The 12,556-nt window shown below is 37.0% G+C and overlaps 1 protein-coding gene across 1 annotated transcript; it reads right to left on the bottom strand.

The window, feature by feature from the left end:
* Positions 1-4,253: 4,253 nt before the first annotated feature.
* On the bottom strand, positions 4,254-7,949 carry ATXN7L3B (ataxin 7 like 3B). The gene has a single exon (XM_042947190.1). The coding sequence runs from the start codon at positions 7,633-7,635 to the stop codon at positions 7,342-7,344; it is 294 nt and encodes a 97-aa protein (XP_042803124.1). The 5' UTR covers positions 7,636-7,949; the 3' UTR covers positions 4,254-7,341.
* Positions 7,950-12,556: the final 4,607 nt, after the last annotated feature.

Genomic DNA, 12,556 nt, shown 5'->3' with positions numbered 1-12,556 from the left:
TTTTACTAAGTATTTATTTGTATAGCCCTGGCTATCTTCACTTCTGTATAGTGACTATTTCTATTTTTTTATTTATTTAAATGTTTATTTATTTTGAGAGAGACCACCTGTGTGTGAGCGGGCAAGGGGCAGAGAGTGAGAGGGAGAGAATCCCAGGCCAGCTCTGCATTGTCAGCATAGAGCCTAACGTGGGACTCAACTCACAAACTGTGAGATCATGACCTGAACTGAAATCAAGAGTCTGATGCTTAACTGACTGAGCCAGCCAGGTGCTCCTAGTGACTATTTTTAAATGGGAATGTATATAGCTTTCAACTTTTTCCTATTACAAATAATGGTACAAGAGGTTGACAATTGGAGTATTGGTTATGCTTATCAACTGCAGTATTTCCAAACTGCTTTTCAAAAATATATCAATTTACAGCCCACCAGAAATGTGTAAGAGTTTTAATTGCTCTATATGACTCTCAGACTTGATATCATCACCCTTTTTTATTTTAACCACACTGAGTGGTATAAACTGGTATTTCATGTTTTTAGTTTGCATTTCTCTGAATCTAAGTAAACTTTTCACATCTCTTTTGCCATTTGAATTTCTTCAAATGAGATGCTCTTTTACTTTGTTCATTTGTGAATCGTGTAACTATTTTCCTAACAATTTACCAGTGATAAGAACTACAGCACTTCTAGTAGCATGTCATAGCATTTGTGTTTCTAGTATGACAAGGCACAGAAAGCTTTACATTTATGAAAACGGTCCAATATGTCTACCTTTTACTTTGGTGGTTTACTTTAGAAATCTTCCTATAATTATATACATATGCTCCTATATGTCTCTACAAAGGTTTGATGTTTTACTTTTCCACAGTAAGTCTTAAATCTACATGATAATTTTTATATGGTTTTATACATAAATTTTTGCATGGTTTTATGGGTAATTCCAGAACAATATATTAGTTTATAATCCACTAATTATTGTACATTAGGATTTGGATTTAGTCATACATCAGAATAATATAAATGTGCGTGTGTTTTTCCGTTTAATTCTGAAATCTTTATTCTGTTTTTTTCTGCACCAAAACCACACTATGTAAGACAATTTGTTAAAAAGATCTTGTCTATTCTTGCACCTTGCCTTTCATCTAAAAGTTAAAATTAGTTTGTCAAATTACACAAAAATATCTACTTGGATTTTAATCAAGATTACTTTCAATTCATATATTTGGAGTGATGATAATGAACTTCCAATCTATGAACCCCCTATTACTCTCCATGTATTTGGGTTTACTTCGATATGCCAGAAGAAAATTTTATCATCTTCTCCATAAAACTGTATACCTCTATTGTCATATTAATTAATAAGACCATTATATTTTTTTTGCATCATATTGTAAATGTTAAGTTTTAAAATTTCTATTATTCTGATTTTGGATATTGATTTTATATCCAGCAACTCTACAGTATTCTACCATTATTTCCAATGGTATGTTAATAGATTCTATAAAATTACCCATGTTGATATCATTTGAGAATGAGAATTTTTTTTTTCCATTCCTGCTTTTAAAGAGAATACTTCCAAGTATTCACGGTTAAGCAAAGCAACTGTAGATTTTTAATACATACTTTATCATTGTATGAAACTTTTTTAGCCTTTGTTTCTATGTGACTAATAAGCATTTTTAAATTAATAATTGGTATTTAATTTTGAAACTATTTTTCTGTATCTACCAAAATTTTCACATGGTTTTTCTTCAATGATTTTCTGAGTAAAAATCTTTCTTTCCTGGTATTAACCTTACTTGTTGATAATGTTTATTTTTGATATTTTAAAGGAGTTGGTTTGCTAACATCTTCATTTTTTTCATCTATCTTCACAATACACTTAGCTTATAATCATGTTTTTTTGTCGTATTGTCTATAAAATTCTAAGTAGCTAGTGTTTATGTATCTGGGTAGAGATGAGATTAGTTTTCTTAACTTCTAGATGTATTCATTTGTTAAAAAGATAAAAGTTCCTTGGAGTTATATTTTTAATAGATTTTCCATTTTTTCAATGTTTTCAGATTCATTGCCTTTAAGTTTTCACTAGCATCTCAATTTTTTAATTCTACTTTAACTGTCATTTTGCCCTTTACTCCATTCATTTATTAGTTTAAAAATTCATTGCTTCAACAAAGAGCACTAGCCTAGCACCAGAATTCTACTTTTGCTTCTATTGCTTCTGTATTTTTTTTTGAAATATGAGTAAATCACTGTTTTGAACATATTTTCTCATCTCTAAAATGAATGTACTATTTCCTTTTCAGCACACATTTTTCCAGCAAGACTCAAGTAATATATGATTGAAAATTTTTGAAAAACATTTTGAAAAATATGGAAAGAGAAAAGCCACACAAGGATTTATAGGTTTATCTGCAATATTTTTTAACAAGTGCATCACTTGTAACAAACGTTATCCTCCTAAGCATCATGGGCATTATTTGGAACATGAATGAGAATTAAACAGCTTGCATCCTCCACAGCAGAGTGAAACTTCTAAAGTCTGATGTTACTCTAACTGATCTGAGAACCAGCACTAACCAAGGTAACTATTTTGAGGACTAACATGAAAAGGTGTTTAATAAAGTATAAGTGCTGGGCTTTTATTTTAGCACATTAATATACTTATTTTATACTTTTTAAAATGTTTTTCTTTTTTGAGAGAGAGAGAGAATGCACAAGCAGAGGAGGGGCAGAGAGAGAGGGGGACAGAGGATCCAAAGTGGAGTCTGCGTGGACAGCAATGAGCCCAGCGCAGGGCTTGAACTCATGAACCACAAGGTCATGACCTGAGCCAAAGTCAGATGCTCAACTGAATGAGCCGCCCAGGTACCCCCTTTTTAAAAAATTATAACACATAAGGGGCACCTGGGTGGCTCAGTCAGTTAAGCATCCAACTTCAGCTCAGGTCATGATCTCATGGTCCATGAATTCAAGCCCCTCGTTGGGCTCTGGGTTGACAGCTCAGAGCCTGGAGCCTGCTTCAGATTCTGTGTCTTCCTCTCTCTGATCCTCCTCTGCTCACACTCTTTCTCTCTCAAAGATAAACATTAAAAATACATATATAACACTTCAAAGTAACTCAGATGGGTCCTAATGAGTTATTATGACCAATACTAAATTATTACTAATTATTACTGTGTGCAAATAAAGCTCTTCCTGAATACTTAACTACAGAGCATACTTTATTTTCAGGGTCTTCATCTTTGTCAACATCAAGTAACCATTAATTAGGTTCCTGACCTCAAGGTACATGCTGTAGTTAAAATGCAGTATCCAGGGAGTTAAAAGGTATGCTTTTTTTTTTCTTTTTAAATATGAAGATCATTAGTTAGAAAACATGAAAAGGAAGAATTTAAAAGTCCTGAAATCAAATGGATCCAGTAAGCATTGAGATCTTGCAAATCCTCATTTAGAAAATTAGGTTAGCACCAAATACATTTAATTTAAATCTAAACATACAAAATAAAATCCACAAGTATTTGTTGCAGCTACATTTAAATGTTAGGTGACTCAATACCATGGTACAGGTCCATAACATCCCTGAGGTATTGTGCTGAGATTATTTTTCTGCTGGCCCCATTTCTATCATAATTTTTACTCGTCTAAATATTACTTCCAATTTGGGACTTTTTTTTTTTAATGAACTAGAACATTTAGCCAACAAGTTTGAACAGCACTAAGCAATATGTATAATTTCTAAGAGAAGTGCTCCACCTCTGGATTAGGAACTGAAAGGAATAAAAATTCTCAGAATTACTTTAAAAACAAACTGAAAGACCTAAAGAGTTGGGGTAAAAAAAATAATGAAAAGTATTGGGAAAAAAATTACCTTTAGAAAGGCCAACTCATTTTCTGCTATGAATCATGTGTCTTTTGAGAGCAAGGGTATGAGCTTGAAAAGGTGATAAAATGTATATATTATGGTATCTTGAGTTCCACTCAAAGAGAACTGACTTTCATATTGGACTCATTTAGTGACAGGCTTGGATTGTATTTATTTTACCACCTACTTCGTTTCTTACACTGGATGTTGCAGAAGGCTAAATGTGTAGGACTAGATGGAGAAATAAAGTTGGACAAAGTTCCTCTACTTTGATAAAACTCCCATTCAGGAGAAAATGATAAAGGTTCAACAGCAATTCAACATTTATTTTACTATGTCAATACCTGAAAAACATGTATAATCTTAAAAGATGAACATACAGTCTAAATAAAGTCATTTTTTAAAATTTTATTAGTACTGTTTACCAATGGGGAGATGCAGTTTATTTACACCAGCAGCCATAGGGGCAAGGGGAATACACAGTTAGCAATCTGTATAGGATGGACTACTTATGCAAAAATAATAATCTCCAAAACAAAGGACAGTGGTGAGCTTCACTACACTTCCCCAATGATCCCAGCATGCGATAATGCCAGGCAATGGCCCCTGGACATGCGGTGGTGGGAACTAATGTATGGAAGAAAAAGCCACAAACCACAAAAATTTGTAAAGAACCCCTTCCCCCCATACACACACACTCAGATACATAATAGAATTACAGGGTGATCAATATACTTAATTGAGGAAGGAAGGAGGGATAGGAATTCTGCTGTTAGAGGGAAGATAGGTAGGGAAAGGGAGAGTTCCTAACCACTGTCAACTATATGGTAGGGAGCATTCACTCCCCAGAAAAGAAAGGAGTTAGCTTGTCCCCTCAGGGCACCTGTTGGACCTAGCCCACTTCATACCCAACCAGGAGAGGCCTAGGGCTACTGCCCTAATAACGTGAGGGCAAAAAACAAAAACAATAACCAAGAGGGAGGTAATATGAACCAATGATTTTTCAAAATTACTTTCCACTTCTTCCTCCTCTAACCAAGAGAAAGACCAGAAAGCAAACAGTAATATCACAATCAGAGCTCCCTCCCTGAAGGAAGAGTGGACGATGACCCTACCTTCAGCCTGTTTCTCAGACGTTATTTGGGAATAGGCCAGAGTTTTACTTAGATCCTCCTTTCCCTATGTATCCCCTTAGAAGGAGATGTCTATAAAATCAAGGGCAGATAACCCAAAATTATCTTAGCTCTTGCTGAAGTTTAACTTTCTAAAAAGTTATTAAGATTCTTGAAGACCAATCTGTAACTACACCTTAACCCTGACCAGAACAATTCCAGGGGGAGAATGCAATAATAGACAGTCTTGAAGCCAGCCCTATTACTATGGTTCCCTTAATGTCTATATGTAACACAAATCAGTCCATACAGTCCAAACAGTTCCTTCTGGGATAAGGATACATGCACAGCAAGGTTTAGAGAAAACAGATCAGGACCCACTCCATCCTCATGTGTGTCAGTCAGTCTTTACTGGTCTTCTGCTTAGGTCCTAAGAGGCAGTATCCAAGTGGAGGTGGGAAGATGTAACTCCTTATGAAGTAAGACACAGCAGGAAGGCATCTAGCAAGGCAGTCCTATAGGAAAATGCTTAGGCATGACACTGCCTTTCATATACAAAAAATTATGTTCTCTCCCCATTTTAATCTGAACAGAGGAACCCCTCAGAAAAATTCTTCTCTGGATCTCCTGGAAGAAAAAAAGAAGAAGAAGAAGAAGAAGAAGAAGAAGAAGAAGAAGAAGAAGAAAAGGAAAACTTAAAACAAGCCAAGGAAAGGGAAACTGGGCAGGCTTCAGAAGCAGGAGCATCAAGAGAGATGAATTGAAACTGGTCAGTGTGAAAGCAGGGTGGCAGGCAGCACCTGGAGTCGTGAGCTGCACCAGATAGGCAGTGGAGCAGGGGACAGTAGGAACATGGGGCCAAGCCAGACAGATGAGGCTGGGCCCCTTACTGGGGCACAGAATGAGGTAAGAAAACATTTCAAATAAAGCAGCACCGTTCCCGCTCACTTTGGGGCTCTCACCCCTCTACACTTCATAAACCCTCGATCAGGGAGTAAAGTGGAGGGTAGTTTTGATATGTGGCTCACATTTCCCATCCTTGCCTATCCCATTCCCTGACTTCTGACAACAAAAGGACAGCTCTTGTTGTCAAGAATGTCCAAATGGGACTGAATGGAAGGGGCTGCCCCTCATGAGGGACAGAGGTGGGGACAGTCTAGATGGTCACCGTAACAGAGCTTTGACTGACCAACCCAAGGAACAGGGGCATTCAATAGGATACTGCAGTCAGATGAGAGACAACCCAGTCTTGCTCCTTGGCTCCTAGTACTAACCCATTAACACTGAAGGTAGCTGGAAGAGGTCCCCTCTGGGCTCAGCTTTCAAATCAGTCTCCTGCATGGCCATTATACTTTTCAGTAATTCAGGCCTGCCTCTGGCATGAGAGGCAGGTAGTGACCTGGCATAATGACCAAGTCAGACACACAGACTGGCTAGGTAACACTATAGTAACTCAGAGTAGGAAAATGACTGCCCCACCAAACTGTTGTTCACAGCATCATATATCCAGATAGGAATCTTGCAGTTTAAGAGATCGTGCATAGTTGCAGAGGCCCCTGCTACCTCTTCAAGGAATCGTAACTAAATCCTCAGCCTGCCCGGATAACCAAGTTGTCCATTTACCAAGCCTATGCCACCGGGTGGGGTGCAAGACAAAGGGCTCTGTTCAGCAAAAGGTTAGCCCTTGTCCCCAAGTCTGTTCAAGTCACTGTAAATGCTGGACCTTTGGGAAACTGGTAGCTTTGACCTTTTCTTCTTGTTGGAGCCAAGATCACAGAGCTTCCCCTACCAGATTCAGTTGTAATTCTTTTTCTTGGTTTTCCCAAATTGGAACTGTTAACATCCAGATCTCATACCTGACTTTCACTTGTCTTGGAGAAGTCCAAATCAGAGGCTCAGAGATCACAGGAGCAGTCCCACTGAGGCCCAGTGATTAAGGCCTGACCATCAGCTATGTCCAAACTGTCAGTTACCGAGAAAGCCCTTGACATCAGGCAGACGGCAAGGCTGAGGAACCAAAGGATTTATATGCTGGGTACACAGCTGCTCACCTGTGCGCTGGACACAGTACACTTGTGCACTTCCTGGTGTAGAGCTCGACCTGCACGGTACGGTGCACAGGATGCACAGCTCCTCCTGCCCAGGGTTTCAAAGCTGATTCCAGGTAATATACTTATAAAAGGATCCGAATTCCTAAATTCTCCACTTTGGGTTTTTAAAGGCTAGGATCTTCAATGGGAATTGGGACTTTTGTCTTATTTATTTTATTTTTTTTCTTTTTCTACTTAGATACCTAACTTCTCCAAACCACAGGACCGGTCTATGTTATTGTCCTGGTCACCCTCTGACTCTCTCATGTTGCAGCTACTGGAATTCTGGGGGTGAGCGTTGCAGCTGCTGATCAGGCCCATTCCCAGATTCTCCGGGAAGGGAGCAAAGCGGAAGGCGGCACGCTCCTTTATCTTCCACAGGCTGAATGCCAAAATCCTTCACGCTACCAGTTTCTGCGAACTCCAGGTAGAAGTAGCCACACTTGACTGCCCGATGCACCTCAAAGCAGAAGCCCAAACAAGAATCCTCTATTAGGTCTACGTATATCTCCTGAGCGATGGCCTCTAGCTTGTTAGTATCCAGGTTAGCCAACGAAATTTCCTCCATTTTAATCTGTAAACGACTGTGGAGAGGGCGCTCGTATTACTCACAGCAGCACCGGCAGCAACACGTCGGGCTCCTCGGGCCGCGCCTAGGCCTAGAGGCCTGTCAGGGCCGCGTCCTCAGGCGGCGGGGGCGGAGGCGTCCGCGGGGGCGGAGGCAGAGCAGCGGCCAGCGGCGACTGCTCCCGAACCTCAAGTCCTTCGGTTTCTTCTGGCGTCTCCTGGGGTCTGGGACTTTGAGCTCAGGCTGGCCCCGGACTCACCGCCAAACGGTCTCGGCGCTTCAGCCAGCAACCCCGGCCTCTTCCGCTCCCAGGTCCGGGCTTAGCCCCGCCTCCTAACTTCCGCCCCTCAGAACGCCTGCGCACTGGTCCCGCGCAGACTCGCGGTACTTCTCCCTCCGCGCAGGTCCCTGGGAAGCCTCGCAGTTTACGATTTCGTTTGGTTCGGAGAGCTAAACGTGTCGGACTTTCCTTATTTCTAATGTAAATGGATTGCAAGGATGCTGCTGTTTTCTATTATTTGTAGATTTAAACATTCCCTAATGAATTCACCACACATGCCTAATTGATTCCCTCATGAAAATGGCAAATAATGACGTGCGCCTTTTGGTAGGATCCAAAATATGATTTTAGGAACAGTTCTCCGAATACGTTTGAAAATTTCACTTATATAATTGACTTTTAATTATTTCTAGTTAACTGCCGCATTTGTCATTTAAATCCACTAGATGGTGCAAGGAAACAAATTACAATATAATTTGCCTTTCAGTCTTAAAAATAAGAACTAGGTACTAAAGACATAATTCATATATATTGATCCCATGAACCTAAGGCGTTTATCTCACTTATAAGTCCATTAAATCAGAGTGATTATAAGTAGATTATCATATACATCTCTAAAATAATGCAAAGAGAAATTTACACGTCCAGTCTCTATTAAAGAGGGAGGAAACCTGAAATATGTTAAGCATACTGGGAAATAAAGGAAGCTTTCCCTAAAATTATGCAGCATGAATGTGAGAATTAGATCCAATCTACCGGAGTTTAAATCCTAGATCCAACATTTAGCCGTTCTGTATTTATCTGAATAAAGCTAGTCTCTATTTCATGGTTAAGATTAAATGATAGCGTAAAAAAAAAAAAATCCTCTTGTGACAGTGCCTTACATGTAAGCAAGCATTCAGTAAATGTGAGCTATTTTAATCATATTAACTATAGACTAGAATATACCATAATAAAAATACTGTAGTATGTACTTCACTTTTTGCTAGTTTTTTGGTCCCTGCCACCACCACTAAATAGAGCAGCCTCTTGAATCTTTATAATATATCCAAAAACAGCTGTAACTAAAGAAAGAAAAACTTTAAAATATGTACCTTTCTGATTCTTTAATTTCTTTTCCAGAATAAAGGAAAATATAGACACGTATCTTTCATAATGTATATGATTATCAGAACACTCTCAAATAGTTTTATAAATCATTCTTTTTATCTCACTTCATATGAAGGTTAAGTACCAATTAACCTTATTTGGTTTAGGAGTAATTTATCAGTGCTTGTACCCATCCAAATTTTTTGATTGTGTATTTTATCATCTTAAAAATCACAAATTGGCAGATATAAAAGATTTTGAAAGCTTAGGCCATTTAAGATTCATGCATGATAAAAATTTTTAAATAGAATTTATTCTTTTACTACAGCTATTATGCAATTTATATGTTCTCCACTCAAAAATTGGTACCATATTTTGATAGGTCAGAATCTGCATGTAGCCATATGTTAATCCATAAAATATAATGATTAAGTGCACAAGCTCTTGAGTCAGATTGCTTCCTACCAGTTACTATCTGTGTGAACTTGTCCTATCTATTTATGTAAATCTGTTTTCTCATTCCAAAATGTTGGTGACAGTTCTCATCACATAGGTTTGTTGTGAGATTTAAACATGAGAGTGAATATAAAAATTTTCACAAAGTATCTAACAAAAGTGTATAATACTATATTATTATTTTTTTGTGATATGTCTAGTTAAGAAAATACAGATGTTAAATAAGGAATCATGTAAAAGGAGTCATGTAAAACTGACTCCTAAAATAAAGGACTCATGTAAAACTGACTCCTTTTCTCTCATGCCTTCTGCAAATCTGTTTTAAAGCAATACTTCTTAAACTTTCATGTTCATACAAACCATTCAGAGATCTTTTAAAAATGCAGATTATAGTTCAGTATGTCTCACGTAGGGCCTGGGTTTCTGCATTTCTAACATACTTTGATGCTGCTGGTTCATGGACCACTTTGAGTAGCAAGGAATTAAAAGGGCTTGATAGTGGACAATTGTTCTTCATGGTGATTGTCTCCCATGTAATTTGTTCTGGCCAAATTATCATGAGGACCTTTGCATATTTGATTTTGATGGGAGAGAATAAAAGATTGTTTCTCTGCTCCTTAAGTCCTCCTTATATTGTGAGAGCTGGAACTGAAGTCCTCAGTTTATTTAATGAAGAGGGTCATCAATAAAATATACTTCAAAATATATCACAAGCAGACCATCATATTAACTGAAATTCAAATAATCAGGACGATGGCTAGTTTTAAATTTTCTGTCCGTATTTTATCAAATTTACTTTTAGAACAGCAACACTTTTGTGACATTGAAAATTTGCATTGATGTTCATCATCACCTTATTTCCTCTCTTCTATTTGTTTCATTTAACTAGATTGCCTTACTTCTCACTGAAATGTACTGAAGTCTTTATGTTAAATCAATGATATGCCACAAAAAGAAGTTAGAAGGAACTCCTTAGTTCTATTGCAGTCAATAGGGTTGAAGATATTTAAGCCTTTGGTATAAAAATGAAATGAAATAAAATAGATATTCTCCATTATCCAAGCCATTTTTTCAATATAAAGCAAGTGATGGGGATTAATTCTTCATAAGTAAGTGATCTTCAAACAATATGTACATCATATAGGTTTAAAATATTTAGTATACAAATTAAGGTAAGTATAAGGAATTTACTGTGAAAGTTTAATTGTCTTTATTTTCTCCCCATTCAGTTGTAATACATGCACTGAGAAAATCAACTCTTTCAAAGAGGAACATGCTTTAAATTGTTATCTAATGGTTTTTATGAAAGGTTGAAAATCCATAAAACAACTATTTTTTAATAGTCACACATTTTTCTGTGTATGTGTTCACATGAAATAGAAAAGTGAGATAGTAGAGTGCATCATGGATAGTTCTGGTAGCCAAAACACAGGGGTTGCTACTAATTTATTATTTCTGCTACTAATCTATCAAGTGACTTTGGGCAAGAAGGTGAATTCACATTTGTAAAAAAAAAAAAAGGTGGGCTCATGTTTTCTGAATGTTTTTCTAAAACTAAATTTCTGTGAATTGAGTAATCTAAGAAAATAGGTTTTTCAAGTTATGGGTCAATATGTATATATATTGGCCTACAAAACTCAAGTGTTAGGTCCTCAACTGGATGACTAAGGGTTTTCTTATTACAAACTAATCTGCTCTACTACCTAGGGCATCTTGAAGCACCTTCAGGGTTTGGAAAATTATTCATCTACTGAACACTAGCTGAGTGTTGTAATTATCTTGCCTAATATCCGAAGGTGTTATTTGTAGATGTTTATTTTAGCTGAAAAATTTAATTTCTGTAATGATTTTGACTCCTATGAAATTCACTTTTACTTATAAAATATTCATTAAAACTTTATTTTTTTTCTTTACTTACCCAGGTATTTAAAAATAAGTGAATAGCAAATTAGAGAGGGAGGGAACATTTGGCCATACGGTCTTCTTCTTAGTTTCATTGGACCATGATTTATGTCAGAAATAAGCTATGTAGTATTATGCCTTCTTGTCAATAGTTTGCCAAAAGAAATGTATGTGTGCCATAAGTCAACAGTAAGCACTCACACGTCCTCCCAGGCATGGCCAGCTTGAAGTTTCAAATTCATCCTCTGCTGAAATCCATTTTTCAGGATTTGCATTTAAAAACTGATTATCATGCCTTGCATGAGATTCTGAGACACCACAATTTGATATTAGATAAGGGTGTCATGCTAAAATTGCAATGTCTAAAATAAATTTACGATTTTAATCTGCCCTACTCAACTGTGAAATCAAGGTGACTTAGTGAATTTTGGCGTTTATAACAACTCTGGCTTATGATCTTCTAAAGAGAAAGACACTGTAATCCTGCTAACTATAGTTAGTAAGTAGTGTAGTATATGAATAAAATTTTTAGCACTTAGCATAATATAGTCTTTTTTAAACAGTTGATCTTTCTATATATCAATTGTTGAGACCAGTTTGATCTACAGAAGTGCTCTAGAGGCTCTCTGGAATGATTTTCATACATTTGTATGTACAGAAATATGTTTTAAAAAACATTTTAAAAGTATTTATGGCATTGCCTTGTAGGTTATAATCTGTTTCGTAAGACAATATAATAATTGTTGCTGGATCCTCCCTGTGTGAGAGAGTGTGCATGGTAGTGCAGAGAAGGATATGTGTATACCTACAATTGGACGCAAAGAAGGACCCAGAAAAATGTAAACCTGAACACAGAAAATAATTTCTGATTAGGCAATGTGGATGTGGCAACAATTAACAGACTTTTAAAAACCCCTGTTTTAAAGAAATTTCAAACTTACAGAATCGTAAGAATATTAGAAACAGCTTATATATATCTCCTCTTCACCCAAATTTACTTAACATTTTGCCACTTCTACACTCTTTCTCCCTCTCTTCATCTCTCCCTCCCCCTCTGGAATTTCCTTATCACAAACTAATCTGAATTATTGTTTTTTTCTAATCTATTGGATAGTGGGTTACAGATATCATGCCCTATTACCTCTAAATATTTCAGTGTGCCTATGCCATAAGGTTGTCGACATTCTCTTATCA

This window comes from Panthera leo, chromosome B4, assembly GCF_018350215.1.
Source record: "Panthera leo isolate Ple1 chromosome B4, P.leo_Ple1_pat1.1, whole genome shotgun sequence".
NCBI lineage: Eukaryota > Metazoa > Chordata > Mammalia > Carnivora > Felidae > Panthera > Panthera leo.
The sequence above is the reverse complement of the archived record's forward strand: the minus strand, read 5'-3'. Positions and strand labels throughout refer to the sequence as shown.

Bases quoted from the DNA above. Each gene is read 5' to 3' on its own strand.
- ATXN7L3B (XM_042947190.1), bottom strand. From the start codon at position 7,635: ATGGAGGAAATTTCGTTGGCTAACCTGGATACTAACAAGCTAGAGGCC.